Below are 22,704 nucleotides of genomic sequence, written 5' to 3'. Positions count from 1 at the left end.
GCAGGAAGTTCAGTTCATGACATCACCACATTCCAACCTGAACATTCTGTGGGAAAATCCCCAAAACTTTATAAAAGTTAAAGAGTGAATGTGCAGAAACCCTAAAAGATAGAAAAACACAGATTCAGAGGGTAAAAGTCTGACTTCCTGTGAGCTGTTTGGACTTTAAATGATGTTTCTACGGTAAAGTCTGTCTGAGCTCCAGGGCTCCAGGTTGTCATTAGTTCCTGGTAAAGCCCATCGTTCTCTACAGGTGTGATGCACATGTGGCAGGTGTGCTCTGGAACCTTGTCGTCCAGGTATTCCTGGAAGTCCAAGCTCTCCTCCGTCTCCTTTCAGGCCGTCCTGTCCCGTGATGCCTCGGAAACCGGGCGCACCGGGAGGACCTGGGAACCCTGGGAACAGGTGGGGTGCAGGTCAGACGGGTGAACAGGAGGTCCCACAGACAGGTGTGACAGGTGGAGCTTACCATTCATTCCAGGGGCTCCCACCTCTCCGGGGGGGCCGGGGTTCTGGGGTACACAGGGGAGCGTGGCGCCTGCAGGAGGAGGAGGAGTCAAACAATTCAATTCAATTCAGTTTTATTTATATAGCGCCAAATACAACAAATGTCATCTCAAGGCACTTAAATAGTATAGTCCCATTCAAGCCAATTAGAATTCAATTCAAAACAGGAAGTGGGTGGAGGAAGGACACTTTTCCACTTGTGGGAATCAACGAGTTCATTCATGGCAGCCAGTGGCGGCTCCTGACATTTTCTTTAGGTAGTGCAATTTCCCCCGTTATGTCCATAAGTACCATAAAAGTCCACAGGACTGAGGTATATTTGTCTAGGTAACAAGACCATTTCCCTAACGTGTTTGTGCCTATAAATTCAGATATCAGATATCAATTTTAGGCAATATCTCTTTTGTCCACCAAATGGCAACACTGAACTAGTTAAAAGTGTCAAACTAGGGAAGTTACATTGTGAAACCCTCAAAGCAAAACATTTGACAGTTAATAATTTGCCAATCAGTTAATATTACACCTTAACCACTATTTATTTATTTTCCTCATATTGTTCCAGGATTCTATGAGATAAGTAAACACATAAGCTCTTAATGATAAGATTCATTCAATTTTCATTCTAAAGAATGTAATTAAAATGACAGCATATAAATCCAAGTCAAGTGTTTATTGAAGTTTTGGAAAATATGACTTAGAAAAGCATAACCAGTTGTCAAACATGGTTAAGTGCAGCTTACTTATGTGAGATTTCTCTCTTTTTTAAATATAATACTGCACCATTAACAATGAATGTGTCATTATACATTCTGCTATCATTGTCAACATTATATAAAAGATTTAAATCAAAGTCAATGACTGAGCACAAAAGGTTATTTAGCTACATCAAATACTACCTCGAAAAATACCAGGGTTGGTGGAGCCCTGGGTTTCATCAAATCCCGCAAAATTCTTCCAAACTTCCTTCTCCACATTAGTACGACGACTAAAGGGTACTTCTGTCAGAAACACTACCGCATTGTTGCACTCGACACTCGCCATCTTCTTGATAGAATGTTCATGGTCCCGCGCAGCAGACGTATGACGAAAGCACGTCGTTTGTGCGAGCACATAAACCCTCATAGAAAATGTATTGGGAGCAGGATTTTTGAAAAAAACTGACGTACCATTCACGTCAATGGGAGCTTCCTGGTGCAAATTCGACCCTGACAGAAATCGCCCCAAATGGGCGTAGCAACACCAGGCGCGACCTTAATCTGATTGGATAATGACATATACAACCAGTTTGCCTGCAGTAGATCAGTCCCACCTTAGCAACTAGATTAAAAAAAACAAAAAAAACCCCTCCGTGTTTGGTAGTGCGTCGCACAAATCGCCCCTATGGAGGAGCCGCCACTGATGGCAGCTCAGAAAATGTCGGCTCACTTTCAAGTAAACTCATGAAACATATGAAGCTCATAAATTCCGTCTCCTTGCTGTTCAGCAGACTTTAGATGATCAGATGAATAAAACTCTGGACTCTCAGCCCCCCCGTGTCCACAGCCGTGGAGACGCTGCTACACCTAATCTAAAGCCTGCTTCACATCCATACCTTTGACCCCCTTTGGCCCCGGAAAGCCAGGAAACCCTATGAGTCCCGGGTCCCCCGGGAGCCCACGCTCCCCCACGGCTCCGACCACACCTGGTCCCCGATCACCTGAAGGTCCCATTAAACCCTGTGGTCCTGGAGGTCCTGGGAAGCCTCGGTCTCCAGGGAAGCTCATGCAACTCTCACCCTGAAAAGGAACAAAAGTAGAGACGAGAGGGTGAGGAGTGCCCCCTACAGGCAGAACAAAGTCACCGATATTATCCTGGTAGTCTCTCAGTTCCGAGTCTGTTCGTGAGTCTTAACTGTTCGAACCGATGACAGATAGTGGGTTTGGACAGAGAGAGATGCAGAATTTACTGAGAGAAAGTTTACAAAGGTGAACATCTCACGTGTGTTAGATTAGATCAGAGATACTCACTGCGCGGCTCCTCAAGCTTTAATTGGCGGCTCGCATTCGCATAGTAGCTTATAACAATATGGTAACAATAACAATACATTTTTTCAAATAACATACAGCGAATACTGCACAGTATTAAGTATGTTTATACTTTTGAAGTATGTTTATACTTTTGCATTAAGTATTTTTATTAAGTATTATTTAAGGCTTAATGGTGTTTCCTAAAGGGGGAACTGTTAAACCTGGCAACGCAGCCCGCTTAAACCTCCGTCACACTTGACCGCAGAGCACGCTAGCTCCTTTAGCCACCGCACACTAGCTCCTTTAGCCAGCGCACGCTAGCTCCTTTAGCCACCGCACACTAGCTCCTTTAGCCAGAGCACGCTAGCTCCTTTAGCCAGCGCACGCTAGCTCTTTTAGCCAGAGCACGCTAGCTCCTTTAGCCAGCGCACGCTAGCTCTTTTAGCCAGAGCACGCTAGCTCCTTTAGCCAGCGCGAGATGCAGGCACAATGGATCGGTTTTTAATTAAAAAAGGGCAAAAACCAGCACAAAAACCATGCTCATCCTGAATGTCTCACTATGATTACAACAACAAACTACAAATACAACATGAAGAAAGTCGAGGACATGCATGCCAGCTTCCGCTCATCCCAGTATTAAAGTAAATGTGGTCTGAATTAAAAATGTATTGGCTGTGTTGTTTCTTTTTTTATGGGATGTTTTATATGTAGAAATGCATATTTGCAAAAGGGGACTTTAGTATATTGTCGTAAAAATGGCTCTGCCCTTGATTTTGCTCTGTGGCTCTTGTGAAATAAATAGTGAGTATCACTGGATTAGATGCTCAGTTCAGCTGTAAAAAAGCTTCTGAGAATTAAACTCGTCCTCCTGATGCTCAACCCATCAGTGTTTATTCTTTCCTTTACAGACCTCTGCAGCACATTCCCCCTCCACACATCTCTTGTGACTCAGGTGTGGGGGTACAACTGACCTGGGAGCCACGGTTTCCAGGGACCCCTGGAGCCCCAATGGGTCCACTTCTTCCCGAGCCTCCATTTCTGCCGTCAGGGCCCAGCTGGCCTTTGTTTCCCTTCTCACCTGGAGACAAACGTCAGAATGGGAACAACCGTTAACACCCAGGTGACTAATTCATCTACCTGAAGCCTCCTTCAGCCATCAGTCAGTAAAGCTTCAAATCAGTTAAACCGGCTTCAGTATTTATGGGGTGTAAGAAGCACATCTACGTTTGGATGCATTTTATCATGAGGTCAAATATTACTTTTATATCCGGGATCATTTATCATATGAACTACAAACAGGTTTCTAAGTAAAGACTTCCATTTGTTTTGAATAGAGCTGGGCGAGTTAACTCGTTATTATCGCGTTAACTCGCTAATTGTTTAACGTCAATAAATATTTTATCGCGCATTTATTTTTAATTTTTTTTAGGTTTTATTTTTTTTTCTAAATCAAAAGTGATAATAAAAAAAAGTTTTTTGGGGCTTTTGTGCCTTTAATGGATTGGAAAGTTCAGAGACAGGAAGCAGGGGGCAGAGAGAGGGGGAACGACACGCAGCATAGGGCCGTCCGATGCGGGACTCGAACTGGGTTTTTATTTTGTAAAAGTCTGTTGCTCACATGCTTTTATTTTGTAAAAGTCTGCTGCTCAAAGGCTTTTATTTTGTAAAAGTCTGTTGCTCACATGCTTTTATTCTGTAAAAGTCTGCTGCTGTCTGCTGTGGAACAGGAAAAGAAAGTAATCGGCGGATCCACCAAACATGGAGAAGGGTACGGAACTTTTACTCGGCCATTTTCATTTTAAAGTTCTTCCAGACGGCGGAGTCGACAGAACCAAAGTCATCTGTAAACACTGCCAAGTTGAATTGTCTTCTCAGCGTAGTAGTTCCAGTCTAAAATATCACTTAAAGGCAAAACACACAACTGATAGCAGCAAGTCATTCAAGGAAACAGACAGTGGAGCGAGGCTTCTACATAAAAACTACAGAAAGATGCTGATGTTAAAAGTGTGTTTGCACAACAAATGTTATGGCACTTTCATTCATATGGCAGCACATTTAAAATAAAGCTAAATGCTAAAAGCTATACGCTACTTTTGGATTCATTTTTGGATTCTGCGTACAAATGTGATTAATCGGGATTAATCAGGGAAATCATGTGATTAATTAGATTAAACATTTTAATCGTTGCCCGGCCCTAGTCTTAAATCATTTCCATGTAAGACCACAGAGGAAGGAAGGACTGGACTCACCTTTAACATTCACCACGGTAAAATCTCCCTTCTGACCTTTGAACCCTTTGACCCCCTGATATCCGGCCGCACCCTGAAAACACAACGACCACCAACACGTTCAGTTCTGAGCTCACCGAGATCGTCTCTGACCTTCCTGCCCGGGACACTCACCTCTTCGCCTGTCACGCCTCCGTCTCCGGGTGAGCCTTTCTCACCTCTAATGCCCGGGGCCCCTCGGTCTCCGGGGAACCCTGGAGCCCCAAACTCACCCATAGGCCCAGGAGGGCCTTTCAGTTCCACCGGAGGGCCACAGGCGCAGGCGCCAGGATCACCTGGAACACACAGGTACATTTTTAATGTTGATATAATAGTCGGGGAGCCAAAGTCTCAAAAAAGGGTTGGACCTGACATGGTCTGCCATACTTTTTATTTGTGTTTTTTATGTTCACTTTGACCCTAAGAAGCAATAATCAGAGGGTCTGCTCTGCCGGAAACATCGCAAAAAAAAAAATTTTGGCCATTTTAGTGTATGTACCCTTCATTTTTTGATAGAAAATGTTGGAAAATTACAATTTTCCACAAATCCTCAGTGGGTTGGGGTAAGCTGTCCATAAATGCATTCCAGATGCACAGAACACATATGGAGACAACATCCAATGAAATTATAACTCTTAAAATACATTTCTACATGATTTTGGCTCAATTTAATGCAAAGAAATTAGCCTGGGCGAAAGCCGACTGTTGACTCTGTCAAACAGTCTGGGAAAACCCAAGAGGAATCCGTTTCCATGGAGGGCGGGACCTTACCCAGCAACTTAAATTCATTGGAGTAACAGAGTTCCCTTAACCAATCATAATGTTTAGAAATGACGTTGGTTATGCGCCGAGGTTCATGCTTACTCTCGCGAGGCTCTAGCTCGCGAATCACGCTTCCCACATCCGCTTTCATTATACCGGTACCATTTGATAAATCAAACTTTTCCCAAAGCCAGTTGGAAGGAGAGCTACGACATCCTTGCCACTAACAAAATTGACGAGGCATTCCTCTTGCTCTCGTTTTAATTGTGTAATGATCTCCAGAGTTGAGACAACTTCATGGATAGCTTCTAGCGTTCTTCCGTCGCCATGTTTATTTCCGCTGCGGTTGAACTACAATTATATGGACTACAATGGACTCCGCGCTTGAGTTCTGCGTCACCACTCGCAACTGTTTGCTGATTGGCAAAACACTGAGCGAACCGAGGTAGGGGGATTTGGCCAGACTATGTGCGGAGCCAAAATCTTTGGGCGGAAGTACGTAGGATGGCGTCGCCAGGCTACAAAGAAATCAGCCGTTTTTCCACTTTTTTCCAATATTTTCCTCTTTACTTCATTGGCAATCAGTTATTCCCCCAAAAATCCAACCAAAATCATTGGATCTGTGATGATTTCACTGCGAGGCCTAGGTGGCGATCAACAGGCTCAGAACCTCAAAATTCCGAAAGACATTCTGGATATTTTAGCATGGTTGTTAAAGCTGCAGTCGGCAAGTTTTCAAAATACCGAGTCTAAAGTCGGAAAATTCGAACTGACACAACTTTCAGGTCCCTCCCCCAACCTCTACCAAGCTCTGAATCGCCCCCCCAACCCCTCCCCCTCTGTGGACGAGGTTGTGCACGTGAGTTCACACCAGTGTGAGCGCACACAAGCTGGGGCAGACTCACGCTCAGCAGCGTGTGCACAAGCTGTGATTGACAGGTAGGATTCCTCCACCCTAACTTGATTGGTTAAAAACAGCCGGGAGCGCTCGGTTTTTGCAAGCATGATTACAGGCTTCAGAGGGAGCTACAGATTTCGTTATTTTTCCTAAACAGCCTATTTAATATTCTACTTCCAGAATCCCATGACAGTTCAAGCTAATATGACTAAAAAAAAGTTGCCGACTGCCGCTTTAATGTCCATATTATTAAACATCATGGCCTTGGCAAATGAAACTCATTTTAATATAAACCTATTCTCCCAATGGAAATGTGTCACACAAGAAATATAATACAGCAAAATTAATTTATTGTTATATATTGATGATAACTATTACAACTTTAACTGAACAAAACAATCATATAAGTTCCTCAGGGGAACGTGTTGGGGACCCTTCTTTACACTTCAAACAAGAGCTCCTCAAGGTCATCAACCTCCAAGGCCAACGATGTAAAGCAGGTGGAGTACATTCTAATATCATGACCTCTACCTCCACCTTCAGCCGGTCGGGTGAAGAAGCAGCTGGAAAGACTGAACCAGAACCAGGCTGCAGGTCTGGATGGTGTCAGTCCCAGGGTTCTGAAGACCTGAGCAGAACTATGTGGGATTCTACCGCACCTCTTCAGCCTTAAGGCCTCGGTATGTTACTCCGTCGCTATCCGCCAATCCGTCTCCGTGGTCACGAAGAGGCTGTTAAATCTTCAAAGTTCTCCGTCGGGCTGTCGGATACCCAAGGCAGTTCACCTCCCGATCAGTAGGCGGCGCTACGCTAGACGACCCAATCTGGCGTCTATGGTGAAAGTGGTTGATTGGTTGTTCACCTTCCGGCTCCGTTCCTCACAGTGAACGATGGCGACCGAGAGAGAAAGACTGTTGTTGGAGTTGGAGCTCGTTGATGTTGAAATGCAAATAATTCTGACCAAATGTTGCCCGGCACACAGTAAACTCTTTCAGAAATGGCGGCGTTGTTGTTCTGAGAGGAAGGAGCTAAACCGGAAAAGTGATTCCGGAAAAGATATTGTTAGCCTGCCTTGTTTTGGTACCTGCATCATCCAACATCATGAAGGTCCTAGAGTCACCTCAGTGAGCAAGGGAACACCTTCAGGACCCACTCCAGTTTACTTATCGCCCTGGGGTTGGTGTTGAATAAAGCCCTTATTATATTTCGGAGGGCGATATACAACTGCACACAACACAGGACTTGCGAACTCCACCGTAAACAATTGCAGTTCAAACGAGGAGTATGTACCTGTGGGAAGAAGCCGACATATAGCTAATGTTTATTCACTATTTATTTTATATTTATTTTATTATAATCTATTTGCTTGTTTTTACTTTAATTGTTTACATATCTTTTACTGTATGCTGCTGCAACACACAATTTCCCAAATTGGGATGAAATAAAGATAAAGTACTTATCTATCTATCTATCTATCTATCAAACAAGAGGAACTCCCAGTTGGTGTTGAAGATGCCACCATCTACCTGCTTCAGTGAGCCCACTCATCTGGACAAAACAGGCAGCACTGTGAGGATCATGTTCTTTGAATTCTCCAATTCTTTTAATACAATTCAGCTTGCACCGTTCTGTAAGCAGCAGCAGGTGGATGCCTCCACAACCACCTGGATTATCGACTACCTGACAAACAGACCTCAGTTAGCGAGACTATGAGAAGGTGGTCATAATGGACAACACTGCACCCCCTCCACATAGGACCGAGATAAAACAACAAAGTGTGTTCAGTCAGAGGCTTCTTCAAAAATGAACGTTAATAATGTCATCTGTCTTCATTTTTTTTAGCTTCAACACAGATTCTGATTCTTTGATTAGTGACATTTATTATTCATTTAAATTCTTTAAACCTTTAAAGTTCAGTTGAATGTAAAAACAAATAGGAGGAAACTAACCGAATTCCTTAAAACATTCATGTTGAGGTTTTCATATTTTGTAATGTTCATAAAATCATAAAATCATTACATCATGACATCATGAATCCAGATGTCTGCCTTAAGATGAGTGCAGAGATTCAGACGTCATCAAATAACAAATCTAATAAGGATTATACTTATCAGTAATGATTGATTACTGATAAGTGTAAAACTTAAAGAAAATAAAACATATTGTCGTTTGCATAGAAAACGTGAGTTTATTCAGAGACTTTATTAATAAGGAACCTGAAGCCGGTTTCACCAGCATGTTGGAATGTTATAATGAAACTTAAACCATTAAACCACATACTGACCTTTAATCCCGAAGAAGCCGGTGGCCCCTTGGCTCCCCTGTAGACCGGGATCTCCACTCAGTCCTGGAAACCCAGGAAGACAATAACTTCCTGTGGAGAACAAGCAGCAGTTTTCATTGATTAACGTGAAAACATTTTCGCTTTCTTTCCACAGCATGGAAAACGTTTTATCTGGTACCTGGCATCCCCGGCTTTCCTTTGCATCCTCTGGAGCCCGGGGATCCTGGTTTTCCAGGTTCTCCAGGTATTGGTCTCTCTGAACTGATCTGACCCAGATCTCCTTTCTCCCCCTTGAATCCTGCAACTCCCTTCTGACCGATAACACCTGGTGGTCCTGAAGAAAACCGCAGAGAATGTGACACACGCTATCATTCCCAACAACAACCAGCTTAAATCGGACAGTAGCACCTTCCTTCACCTGAATCTGGCCGAATCACAAACATACCAGCTTAGATCTAACAATTTGACCCCCGTACTATCATAAATATGAAAAAAAGATCACTTTCAAATCATATTACTCTAATACAACCTTAAATATGACTGCAGCCCCCTCTGACCACCTTAAATTGACTTAATATTTGCTTAAACTGGACCTTAGGATCGTAATATCGCCTAAAATCTGGCACCAAACCTCTCATACCACTTTAAATCTGATCATAAACTCATAGCTGGCCTATCAGAGGACATTCATACCACCTTAAGTCATATCACCTTAAATTCAAATAGCATCAAACAGTGACTCGAACAATTAATCAATGGCTGTGTTCGAAACCGCATACTTCTCCTACTACTCCTACTACTCATACTAACTTTAACTTTTTTTAAGTACTAGATTCTAGATTATCCTAAATGTTGGGTATGCATCATGAGGTTACTACTCATACTCAAACTACCCAAGATGCAATGTAAAGTGACGTCGCCGATCGTCATTTCCTGTCAAAACGGCAGTTTCAAGCTAGCTACAACAAGGGTAGGTTCACTTCCTGTTTTCAAAACAAAAGCACCAATTGTATGGTAATGGCTTTCCCTATGATAAAAGGCAACGGGTATTTTATTTTGTGAAAATAACCGGAAGTGCGTTGCTCACTGCGGCTAGCTTTAGTAGCGCCGAATTCGTGGGAACAAAATTGTAAACAGCCGGTATTTTGTCAGGTTTTCAACACGTTGGGGATCTAAACGACTACTTTCTCGTCCATCCATCCATCCATCCATCCATCCATCATCTTCCGCTGGTCCGGGGATCGGGTCGCGGGGGCAGCAGCTTGAGCAGAGAAACCCAGACGCCCCTGTCCCCGGTCACTTCCTCCAGCTCTTCTGGGGGGACCCCGAGGCGTTCCCAGGCCAGCCGAGAGACATAGTCTCTCCAACGTGTCCTGGGTCTTCCCCGGGGCCTCCTCCCAGTGGGACTGGCCTGGAACACCTCACCGGGGAGGCGTCCAGGAGGCATCCTAACCAGATGCCCCAGGAGGCATCCTAACCAGATGCCCCAGGAGGCATCCTAACCAGATGCCCCAGGAGGCGTCCCAACCAGATGCCCCAGGAGGCGTCCCAACCAGATGCCCCAGGAGGCATCCTAACCAGATGCCCCAGGAGGCGTCCCAACCAGATGCCCCAGGAGGCGTCCCAACCAGATGCCCCAGGAGGCATCCTAACCAGATGCCCCAGGAGGCATCCTAACCAGATGCCCCAGGAGGCATCCTAACCAGATGCAACAGGAGGCATCCTAACCAGATGCACGAGCCACCTCATCTGACTCCTCTCGATGTGGAGGAGCAGCGGTTCTACTCCGAGCCCCTCCCGGATGACCGAGCTTCTCACCCTATCTCTAAGGGAGAGCCCAGACACCCTGCGGAGGAAACTCCTTTCGGCCGCTTGTATTCGCGATCTCATTCTTTCGGTCACTACCCACAGCTCGTGACCACAGGTGAGGGTAGGAACTCGTTCTTTCGGTCACTACCCACAGCTCGTGACCACAGGTGAGGGTAGGAACTCGTTCTTTCGGTCACTACCCACAGCTCGTGACCACAGGTGAGGGTAGGAACTCGTTCTTTCGGTCACTACCCACAGCTCGTGACCACAGGTGAGGGTAGGAACTCGTTCTTTCGGTCACTACCCACAGCTCGTGACCACAGGTGAGGGTAGGAACTCGTTCTTTAGGTCACTACCCACAGCTCGTGACCACAGGTGAGGGTAGGAACTCGTTCTTTCGGTCACTACCCACAGCTCGTGACCACAGGTGAGGGTAGGAACTCGTTCTTTCGGTCACTACCCACAGCTCGTGACCACAGGTGAGGGTAGGAACTCGTTCTTTCGGTCACTACCCACAGCTCGTGACCATAGGTGAGGGTAGGAACTCGTTCTTTCGGTCACTACCCACAGCTCGTGACCACAGGTGAGGGTAGGAACTCGTTCTTTCGGTCACTACCCACAGCTCGTGACCACAGGTGAGGGTAGGAACTCGTTCTTTCGGTCACTACCCACAGCTCGTGACCATAGGTGAGGGTAGGAACATAGATTGGCCGGTAAATCGAGAGCTTGGCCTTCTGGCTCAGCTCCTTCTTCACCACGACGGGCCGGTGCAGAGCCCGCATCACTGCAGACGCCGCACCGATCCGCCTGTCAATCTCCTGCTCCATTCGTCCCTCACTCGTGAACAAGACCCCGAGATACTTGAACTCCTCCACTTGGGGAAGGATCTCATTCCCGACCCGGAGAGAGCATTCCACCCTTTTCCGGCCGAAGACCATGGTCTCAGAATGTTTCAAATGTTGCTAAAGTTTACAGAGTTTAGAGCTTAAGAGAAATCAGCTTCAGGCCGGCTGATTTCGGCTCAGGCAGGAGCAAAATGCATTGTGGGTAAACGCTCTGCATACTGTCTGATCGAGGAGTATGTAGTATGGAAGTTCAAGGTATGTAGTATGTAGTATGTAGTATGCAGTATGTAGTAGGCGGTTTCGAACACAGCCAATGACTTCTGTGTCAGGGTGCAGTGACTGAGTGTTTCCAGCAGGTGGAGACAGCTGAGGCTTTCCTACTGCTTTATGAAGCATGTGGCTAACACTGCTTTGCTCACGGGCTGCTGGCACTCACCTGGTATCGACCTCCCTGGAGCTCCTGGTGGGCCTTGCATTCCCATCATCCCCCTGTCTCCTGGAGGGCCACTCTGTCCAGGGGCCCCTGGGTCCCCAACATCACCTGAAAGACCAGAAACAGTTTGCCTGACACGGTCTCCGGAGTAATGACATCATATCAAAGTGGAGAGTCCAAAACTGTGATAATCAATGAGCTGATCGATCAGTCTGCACCTTTCTGTGTGATGTCGAAGCTTCGGGGGAGGCCCTTAGGGCCCGGGTCTCCCTGCATGCCCTAGGAAAAGAGAAGCTCGTCTCAAAGAACGAATAAAAATAGTCCAATCGGGACGGAGTTTTTACTTTTGGATTCAGGAAAATCGGTTCCTTGTATTGATACTTTGAAACTTTACAGACGAACCCGTCAAAGAGGAAAACAAGAACCAAACCGGACTGACCTTCGGACCTTCTCGTCCAATCAGACCTGGGAGGCCCGGGCTTCCTTGTATCCCCTGAAAACCCAAAAACACCCTCAGTTAGAAACCAGAGGATCCCGACCAGAACCTCTGAGGAACAACAGACGGGAACTAGGGTTGCAAAATTCCCCAAATTTTCAAAGACGGAAACTTTTTGGTGGGAATTTAAGGGAATTAACGTGAATTTATGCGAATAAACTGGGAATTTTCAAAATTGAAGGTTGACTCTTCTCGGGAACTTAAATATAGTTGAGGAAAGTATATTTTAGCATAATCTTGACTAAAACATACAGATGCCACGCCTCATTCACATGTACAGAGCACACTGCTTACTGCATGGCTATTGAGACAACGCCCCCTACTGGCATTTTTGAAAATGAAAATGAAAATGAAATTTTCCACCCCTTTGCAACCCTAACGGGAACCAGTTTGTGGTTTCACTCACCTTGTTGCCCGTCCTTCCAGTCTGACCGGATCGACCTGAAAAACCCTGAAACCAAAAACACAACAGCGGCTGAAAAGAAGGCCGACGCCATCAGAAACCTGAAAGTTAAAAACTGGAACCCGACGAGCTTCTGTGGAACCAATCAGCAGAACTTACTCGGTCTCCAACGAATCCCACTATCCCCTTTTCTCCTTTGATCCCAGGAGGCGCATCCAGACCCTGAAACCACAAAAACCGCCTCATCAGATCCACCTGAGACATTCTGATTCATCGGTACAGAACCTACAAATCTAAACTCTGAGCAGAACCCCACATTCAGGAGAACCCGGTCTCTGGAAGGTTTGATCAGACAAAACTTACCGGACTTCCCTGAGGTCCAGGTACTCCTTTAATGCCTGGATTACCCTGAAAATGTAAGAGTATCACATCAGAACCCAGCCTTAGAACCAATGGACACAAAAATTAGAACCCAGCTGTACACTAAACAGATTAGAACCCAACAAAGACACTTAAAAAAAATAAGATTAGAACCGAAAGAAACTGTGAGGTACAGTTTAGGAGAACGGCATTTGCACAGAAGGTCCTATCAGTCTTTGGTTGCTCTACATGGAACACAGTTCCGTTGGCCATAAGGGAAAACTCAACATAGGTAGCTTATAAGAAACAACTAAAAACATGGCTTACAGATAACCAGGACTGTAAACATGAAGGCTAGTTTTATTTAACATGCAATACTAAAAATAAATTGGTAGTAATCTGTAATTCTTAAAATTAGTTGGCACTTTATTCCGTGCACTTTAAAAATAGCACTTTAGGATAAATGCACTTTAATAAATGTATACTTGTATAGGAGGGTAAAACATTATTTGCCAATCAGATGCATTTTAATGTCTGAAACTACTGTGCGACAAAATTGTGTGGATATGGTTTTTCGGTATGGTATTCGTACCATAACAGGTCATTTGTTGTATATCTTGTGATGTGGTTAAGTGATATGGAATGTTGAACGTTTTGTTTTCTTGTTTCCTGTTTCTGTCTTTGCCTTTTCTTGATTTTAGTGTGAACAGCAGGACTGCAGATGGAAATTAGCCTTGGAGCTAAATCTGGCATATTTACATCGTATGTTTATTAATATGCAGAATCCTGTCCCAAATAAACAAATAACTAACTAAAAAAAAAACAACTTCAAACTCATTAGAAGCAAATGACGGAATCAACAGATCCAAACCAGAATCTTAGAACCTCACGTTAGAACCATAGAGCTTAGCATTGCCACCATCTGAACCGAGGAAATGATGAAAAGAATATCAGAGTCCAACATTAGAACCGCTCCTTTCAGCAGCTCAGCATGTGTAAAACACCAAACCCAACATTACGACCCAAAGAACACGTTCTACTGACAGCACATCAGAACCGAAGGAAACAAATGTTAGGATGTCACATAACAAAGAACCAACAGAACTCAGCATGAAGAGTTTGCATTCCTCAAAGTGGAACCCAAGAAAAGGAACCAAAGCTGGGATCTATTATTAAAACTAAGACCCGATATTTGACCTCCATCTTAGAACCCAATATTAGAGCCAAATGTCAGAACCAAAGGAAAAGAATCCTTAAATATATCCCTAAACACTAAAGTTAGAACCCAATATTAGAACATTGGAACCAATATGGCCGTCTTTTAAACTCCCCATTATGATCAAACATTAGAACCCTGTTAACAAATGCTTAGAACCTCATATCAGAACCAAACGCTCAGCACTGAAGGAAACAGAACCAAACATTAGGATCAAAAGGACCAAATCTCTGATCCAAAATTAGAACCACAAAAACAAATGGCAAAGTTTCAAATTACAGAAACAAATTAAAGTGACAAACGGGACCAATAGAACCAGTCATAAGAAGCTAAAGCCCCAACAGAGTCCAACATTTGGACCACAGATTAAACTAGTTCAGCTCTAGAACCAACAAGATTAGAATCAAAAGAACATAAATGATTTGAACTGTAGCAAAGCAGCAGAACCGCAGCAGAACCCGTACAGTTTAACAGCAGAACCCGTACAGTTTAACAGCAGAACCGCAGCAGAACCCGTACAGTTTAACGGCAGAACCCGTACAGTTTAACGGCAGAACCACAGCAGAACCCGTACAGTTTAACGGCAGAACCCGTACAGTTTAACGGCAGAACCACAGCAGAACCCGTACAGTTTAACAGTAGAACCGCAGCAGAACCCGTACAGTTTAACGGCAGAACCCGCACAGTTTAACGGCAGAACCCGTACAGTTTAACGGCAGAACCGCAGCAGAACCCATACAGTTTAACAGCAGAACCCGTACAGTTTAACGGCAGAACCGCAGCAGAACCCGTACAGTTTAACAGCAGAACCCGTACAGTTTAACGGCAGAACCACAACAGAACCCGTACAGTTTAACGGCAGAACCCGTACAGTTTAACGGCAGAACCGCAGCAGAACCCGTACAGTTTAACAGCAGAACCCGTACAGTTTAACGGCAGAACCACAGCAGAACCCGTACAGTTTAACAGTAGAACCGCAGCAGAACCCGTACAGTTTAACGGCAGAACCGCAGCAGAACCCGTACAGTTTAACAGCAGAACCCGTACAGTTTAACGGCAGAACCACAACAGAACCCGTACAGTTTAACGGCAGAACCGCAACAGAACCCGTACAGTTTAACAGCAGAACCCGTACAGTTTAACGGCAGAACCACAACAGAACCCGTACAGTTTAACGGCAGAACCGCAGCAGAACCCGTACAGTTTAACAGCAGAACCCGTACAGTTTAACGGCAGAACCACAACAGAACCCGTACAGTTTAACAGCAGAACTGGCAGAATAAAATGGTCTCACCCACCTTATCCCCTTTGATGTACAGGTCCTCCGGTGGGTTGACGTACTCAGAGGGCCCCGGGGGCCCGTCGGGACCCTGTTCTCCCTGTGGATCACACAGAGCACCGAGGTTAATCTGTCATCAGAACCTCATTCTGAAGAAGAAGACCTGAGAGAGGCCGGTCTTTGTTTCTCACTCGACTTTAGACGAAGGAATTCTGGGGTTCTCCTAAATAAATAAAGTGGATGAAGTGAAGTCGGTACTTCACACCTGTAGTTCAGTGATGCACTGACCTGAATGTCATCAGTTATGATGCAATCTGTCCGTTTGTTCCCCTAAAATTCACCAGGAATCACGTTTATGGGATTAATGTGGAAACATTCTCTCTGGCAGAACCCGTTTCTGGTCACCTGCAACTTATTCTGGTTTACACTTTGATGCCTCCACCATGTGGTTCTGAGGCTGCTTCACGGGTCCACATATGTGCCCGCTGTACAGAGCAGGGATCTAACCACCAGGGGCCAATTCAGGCACAAAACCATTGAACAGCTCCTCTGATCGAGCCATTTTCTGACTCTGATGTCACTGAGGGGGCGTGGCCACAGGGAAGCCACAGCGCCTCAGCGTACCGTGGTATTCTTACCTCGTCTCCTTTCAGTCCGGGCAGGGATCGACCTCTTTCCCCCTGAAACACACAGACATCAGCACCTGTGAGATTTCAACTAGAAAGAGCTGAATGGGGATAGCTGACCATGCTAAAAAAGCTGAAAATAGTGAAAATTTTAGCAGTAAAAACTGTTGCCAAAGTATTGGTTGAAGGAATTTTGTGATTGTTGTGTACTACCAAATTTAACATTGGAGTTAGTCAGAGAATTTGAGAGGTTGATCTCGGTTCAAGGCTCATAGCTGACATTCTGTAAATGTGAGCTCTTTAGTAGTTACATTGGCTGAAAGAGGACAATTTTCCTACATCTTAAGGTATAATTAGTTTCTCTAAGTTAAACTGTATGAAAGTTAGAGGAATTTGTTTGAAAAAACCTGAAAAATTTTAAACTTATCAGCATGCACTCAACTGTGTGCTCATTCATAAAAACCAAGAAGGTGCAAAATGTTCATGTTTTTTAAACTGTCATATTTCAAAATTGGCTGAAGATTTGAAAAAGCTGAAACAATTGGTGATAGCTGAATGTCTTGTGACCCATTTAAAGTTTGAATGGTGTCTCTAGCTGAAAGCATGCAGAAGTAGTTAGGTTGGAAAGAGGGAGATGATTTGGAAGAGCTGAAAGTAGTTTCCATTCATTTGAATGACGGGAAAATTTGAATAAAAGTTGAATATCTTAAAAACACCAAAGATTATGGCAGGAATGTGCTGAAAGAGCTGAACGTTTTGATACCAATATTGTAGAAATAGCTGAAAGTATGCAGAAGTAGTTAGGTGCCGAAAACACGCGGAATAATAATGATAAAGAGAAACAGGAACTTAATAATGAGAATGCCTTAAAGCATTCTCACAGTAACTGATACAATGATGGTTCTGATGGTCCCTGTACTCACATCTTTACTCAATTTCGACCATTTTGGTTCATTAAATTATGTTTCACTGCACAACTTTTTGATTGAATCACTTACAGAAAGAATCAGCGAACTGAATTAACTTTAAAGCCCACTTCCTGAACAGTATTACAGTCATATTTACTTACAGGTGGACCTCTCAAACCAGGCTGACCGGGCACACCCTGAAACAAAGCAGAACATGAATCAGCACATTTTACCAGCAGCAGGACATACGATGCTGTCACTGGGCCGGTTCCACGCAGTATCTGTTGAGTTTGGAGGACGGGTGAACACCTCAGACTCTTGTTCTTTACTGTCAGAGTCACATCTGAGTACCAGGATGCAGCTTTTCCTAGGAGAACAATGGGCCTCATGCAAGAACATTTTCGTATTTTTATTCTAAATTTCTCTCACTTTTTTCGTACGAAGGTCTCGTACGAACACGCCACGTCAGATTCAACAAACGCTCTTAACTTGGGAAAAAGTGTGTAAACGACCTGCGTAAATGATGAATTTAAGTGCACGAGGATAGTAGATTTGCATACTCCACGCCTAAATGATACCATATAAGGCTGTGCTTCCTCTCTCCTGTGCCAGGAAGTGTTGAGTGTTGAGTCATGAGAATGGCATCAAGGCGCAAAAAGAACAACTTTACGGGCTCTGAGACTGAAGTTCTGCTTTCAGAGATCCAGAAAGGAAAATCTGTCATTTTTAGCAGTCAGCAGTGGAATTACGGGACCTGCTAAAGCCAAGAAATGGGAAGTTATAACGAGTGCTGTTAATTCTGTGTCACCTGTAGTTCGTAATGTCACCGAAATAAAGACAAAATGGTTTGATATGAAAATGGCTTAAAAAAAAAATAAAAAATCGTGCGGACTATTTTAGGGAACTCCTACGACAGCTCTGGATCACTCGTAAATTCTGTTCGTACCTGAAAGAAAACGTAAAATACGAAAAGATTGGTGAATGCTCAAATTCTCTTAAATCACTCGTACGCACGATTTAAGAACAAATCTGTGCGTACGAACGGTTGTTGCATGAGGCCCGATGTCACCCCCTTTGCTTGTCAGTGGTTTTAATGTTGTGGCTGGTGAGGGTTAGGGTTAGGTTTAGGGTTATATTCATGTTCAGGCTGCTCTCAGTTTATAAGCATGTTCAAACATTCATAATCATGTAACTGTGAACAACTTAAACTCAATCATAGCAATATGACGTGTGTTTCTGGTTTGTCGTGACTCACATTGACCCCGTCCTGCCCTTGAGGACCGAACGCTCCCACCGGACCTGGAAGACCCTGTTCACCCTGTAAACAAACAGAAAGAACTAAAGCAGAACCACCAAAACCATTAATGAGAAAGTGGGCCACTTTCTCAGGCATCATGTGAGTCACCAAACGGGGATGGGAGACTGTTTGACCACCAAAGGAAAAGGGAAGCTGAAAACCTCCGTCTGTGTTGTTCACTCACCTGCAGACCAGGAAGTCCACCGGGCCCAGCGTCCCCCTGTGGGTCACAAACACTGAGATTAGCCTCATGTTTCCCACATGCTGATGCTCACCTGCTGCAGTTTAGCTGTACTTACAGGAACTCCGGGGTACTGTATGATGGTCACCGATGGATCTCCGGGATATCCCTTTGGTCCTGGTGGACCCTGGTGATGACATCATACTAAGACTACCAATACTCCCATAAACTTCAAAAGAGCTCTTTTTTTTTAGTTGGAGCCATGACTCCAACTAAAATTTTCCATTTTTTAAAATCGACTTCTGTTTGTTACTAAGGTTTTTTACCGGTTCTCCATCAGATCCTTGTTCTCCTGCCAGCCCGGGATATCCCCTGTCTCCTCTGGTTCCATTACACCCATCCAGACCTGGAAGACCAGGCCCTCCAGCAGGTCCCGGGTGACCCTGAACACACAAACAGATGTGAAGTCAGGGCTTCTCTGCAGGACCAATCAGAATCCAGACGGTGACAGAGGCGGTGACTTCTTACCGGGACTCCGTCCAAACCCGGGAAACCTTTAACGCTGATGGTTCCCTGAAACCACAAACAGAAAAGAAGCCGAACGTTAAGGTGTTCCAGTCAATGGGGTCACATGGAACATCCTGAAAGGATCGGATTATTGGCTAAATTACAATCAGACTGAGTTATTAAGTGCATGTAGACACCTTAATCTGACTAAGAACTGGATTGGATCGGATTCAGACCCCGAGATAACTGGGCTGAAAGTCACTCTAAACCTGCTTGTAGACGCTGAAGCTCGTGGTGAATCAGACTTTGCGTTCTGCGCATGCTCCAGATGTTTTCCTGGGGTCGTGACCCGGAAGTCAAAGGAGACGATATTCCTGTTGTTGTCGCCGTCAGAAAGAAACAAACAACGCGATGGAGAATGCTCCGTTGGGCATCGAGTTTGTGCAACAAGCAGCTCATCACAGAGCAAATGTAGAGGGACGTAGCTTCATCTGGCTCTGCGTTCTCCATCTTTCTCCAATGCCTGAGTTTGTTGTTGTTGTTGGTGCTGAAGAGGTCAACAGGAAGTGGCTCTATTAGCAACAGCTGGAATGGGTACAGCGCCACCTATCATACCGGGGTATGACACGCTTTGTGCCTCTGATCCCATTCATTCACCGCCACATATCCAAGGAGAATTACCCTTAATAACTCAGTCTGATTGTACTTTAGCCAATAATCTGATTATTAGACGGCATGTGACAACTCAGAGAGCTGTGATTGGTTGAGACCAGCAAACACAAGAGAGTGTTGGCCATCTTGGCTTTAAACAGAAACAGATTTACTCACAACATCGCCTTTAAGTCCAGGAGCTCCTGTTGGCCCCTCATCTCCTCTCTGGCCCTTCTGTCCTTGAAGTCCCTGAGGGCCTGGAAATCCCCGGGGCCCCTGAGGGCCCTGCTGACCCAGAAAACCTGGAGGTCCCTGCAGAGTGCAATCACCGTTAGAAGATGAGAACTTTACAGAAAATGCTGCAATAAAGAAGAACCCGACAGAACCTGGACAGAACCTGACAAGACCCATCAGAACATAAAAAAGAGAAGAAATTTGATCAAACACATGGAGAACCTCCAAAAACCAAGAACCCCAACATCCTAATCTCCAACAGAAGCTGACAGAATAGGCTGTGGAACATTAGAACTTATTCTATTGACGCAGATCATCACAGAACCCGGCAGAAACAAATATGATTGGATTGAGACCCTTAAGTCGACTTGGTGGAGCCTGACTGGACCCGATGGAAACAAACAGAACTTAACTGAGCTGAGCAGAACTTGTTAACATAAGATCATAAGACCAGAGAGGAATGAACAGAATCTGTAAGAATGTGATGAGAGAGACCTTCTGGAACTAATAAATTCAGATAAAGAGACTGATGAACACGACAGAACCTTACAGACTAGTAAAACTGGATAGAACCGGACAGAATTTGATACAACCTTCACTAACCTGACTTAAACTAATTCAATTAAAGCAGTTAAAAACTAACAAAACACTATAAAACAGGCCGTTACAGCCACGTTACAGCCACGTTACAGTCATTATACAGCCACGTTACAGTCATTATACAGCCATGTTACAGCCACGTTACAGCCACGTTACAGTCATTATACTGCCATGTTACAGCCACGTTACAGCCACGTTACAGCCACGTTGCTGCCACATTACTGTCACGTTACAGCCACGTTACAGCCATTATACTGCCATGTTACAGCCACGTTACAGTCATTATACTGCCATGTAACAGCCACGTTACAGCCACGTTACAGTCATTATACTGCCATGTTACAGCCACGTTACAGTCATTATACAGCCATGTTACAGCCACGTTACAGCCACGTTACAGCCATTATACAGCCATGTTACAGCCATGTTACAGCCACGTTACAGCCACGTTACAGTCATTATACAGCCATGTTACAGCCACGTTACAGTCATTATACAGCCATGTTACAGCCACGTTACAGCCACGTTACAGCCATTATACAGCCATGTTACAGCCATGTTACAGCCACGTTACAGCCACGTTACAGTCATTATACAGCCACGTTACAGCCACGTTACAGCCACGTTGCTGCCACATTACTGTCACGTTACAGCCACGTTACAGCCATTATACTGCCATGTAACAGCCACGTTACAGCCACGTTACAGTCATTATACTGCCATGTAACAGCCACGTTACAGCCACGTTACAGTCATTATACTGCCATGTTACAGCCACGTTACAGCCACGTTACAGTCATTATACAGCCATGTAACAGCCACGTTACAGCCACGTTACAGCCACGTTGCTGCCACGTTGCTGCCACGTTACTGCCACGTTACAGCCACGTTACAGCCACGTTACAGCCATTATACAGCCATGTTACAGCCATGTTACAGCCACGATACAGCCATTATACAGCCATGTTACAGTCATTATACAGCCACGTTACAGCCACGTTGCTACCACATTACTGTCATGTTACAGCCACGTTACAGCCATTATACTGCCATGTAACAGCCACGTTACAGCCACGTTACAGTCATTATACTGCCATGTCGGGGGTAGAAATAGAAGAGGTAAAGATAAGTAGGAATTCAATTAAATTCAATTCATTTTTATTTATATAGCGCCAAATACAACAAATGTCATCTCAAGGCACTTAGATAATAAAGTCCAATTCAAGCCAATTGGAATTCAATTAATTGTAATCATAATTATTCAATAAGAATTGACTTGAATGGGATTCAAACCCTGGTTCGGGTAGGGTGTAATGAAAGTATAGACAGACAAACTCACCTAAACAGTCCTACAATCACTAAAAATGCCAGCAAAAACAAAGCGACACAGGCCAACTCACCTAAAATGGCCGCCTGGTTTCAAAAGGCTTACATGGGCCACACCCTCCACTTATATATCGTGAACTTCTTCTTTGCCTCTTCCAAAAGTCTGTTTACCCTAAGTGCTCCCCCTGCTGGCCCCCAGCTGCTATTGCCTCTTCTAATCCAAATCCACTGACTGGACTTTACTGCCTCATCTGACACTTCCTTCACTATTTTCCTCACACAACTCTACCTTTCTGACATAAAACTATACTAACTGGTTCGCATTCAGCAGAACTTAACGGATCTAAAGGAGCATCTTTCCATCATCCTATTCAGGGTTGCGAGGGGGCTGAAGTCCAGACTCGCTGAACAGGACGCCACAGAAACAGAACTTTACAAACACACCTCGAGTTAATTTAAAATCACTGATGACCCAAAAGCCCGCTATCAGAACATTTAAAAACAAGTTGATCAATACAACTGTTAGAACCAGATAAAATGTCACATAAACGTAATTCAATGAAACCCAACAAAACCTGATAAAAGTAAGTCTGAAAATGCTGAATATTTCACATCTAAATCCATAGAACAACATTACAACAGAACTGAGCCAGATCACATTTATCATGATCTGATGGAAACAAACGGGAACAAAAAGAGACCAAACCAGTATCGTAAACTCTGAAACTGCTGAGACCAGCAAACTGGTGCTGAAGATCCTGTCAGATACTATCTGAATGAGCCTCACAGAACCTCACAGAACCTCACAG

General features: G+C 44.5%; 1 protein-coding gene across 3 annotated transcripts in view; it reads right to left on the bottom strand.

Annotated features, from left to right (window-relative positions):
* The window catches only part of col4a4 (collagen, type IV, alpha 4), an 82,654-nt gene that overhangs the window by 21,623 nt on the left and 38,327 nt on the right, over positions 1-22,704 (bottom strand). For all 3 annotated transcript variants that reach the window (XM_075472727.1, XM_075472728.1, XM_075472729.1), the window contains 23 exons: positions 19,913-20,047; positions 19,106-19,150; positions 18,904-19,020; positions 18,696-18,764; positions 18,581-18,616; positions 18,355-18,417; positions 17,261-17,296; positions 16,204-16,245; positions 15,585-15,665; positions 13,074-13,118; positions 12,870-12,932; positions 12,714-12,758; positions 12,251-12,304; positions 12,030-12,090; positions 11,815-11,919; positions 8,903-9,058; positions 8,725-8,814; positions 4,916-5,076; positions 4,763-4,835; positions 3,485-3,591; positions 2,099-2,282; positions 470-538; positions 288-395 (listed from right to left, as the gene is read on the bottom strand). In XM_075472727.1, coding sequence (XP_075328842.1) covers positions 288-395; positions 470-538; positions 2,099-2,282; positions 3,485-3,591; positions 4,763-4,835; positions 4,916-5,076; positions 8,725-8,814; positions 8,903-9,058; positions 11,815-11,919; positions 12,030-12,090; positions 12,251-12,304; positions 12,714-12,758; positions 12,870-12,932; positions 13,074-13,118; positions 15,585-15,665; positions 16,204-16,245; positions 17,261-17,296; positions 18,355-18,417; positions 18,581-18,616; positions 18,696-18,764; positions 18,904-19,020; positions 19,106-19,150; positions 19,913-20,047 — 1,945 coding nt within the window. The remainder of the gene's footprint in view (positions 1-287; positions 396-469; positions 539-2,098; positions 2,283-3,484; positions 3,592-4,762; positions 4,836-4,915; positions 5,077-8,724; positions 8,815-8,902; positions 9,059-11,814; positions 11,920-12,029; positions 12,091-12,250; positions 12,305-12,713; positions 12,759-12,869; positions 12,933-13,073; positions 13,119-15,584; positions 15,666-16,203; positions 16,246-17,260; positions 17,297-18,354; positions 18,418-18,580; positions 18,617-18,695; positions 18,765-18,903; positions 19,021-19,105; positions 19,151-19,912; positions 20,048-22,704) is intronic.

Source organism: Odontesthes bonariensis, chromosome 9 (assembly GCF_027942865.1).
Source record: "Odontesthes bonariensis isolate fOdoBon6 chromosome 9, fOdoBon6.hap1, whole genome shotgun sequence".
Taxonomy (NCBI): Eukaryota; Metazoa; Chordata; class Actinopteri; order Atheriniformes; family Atherinopsidae; genus Odontesthes; species Odontesthes bonariensis.
The sequence above is the reverse complement of the archived record's forward strand: the minus strand, read 5'-3'. Positions and strand labels throughout refer to the sequence as shown.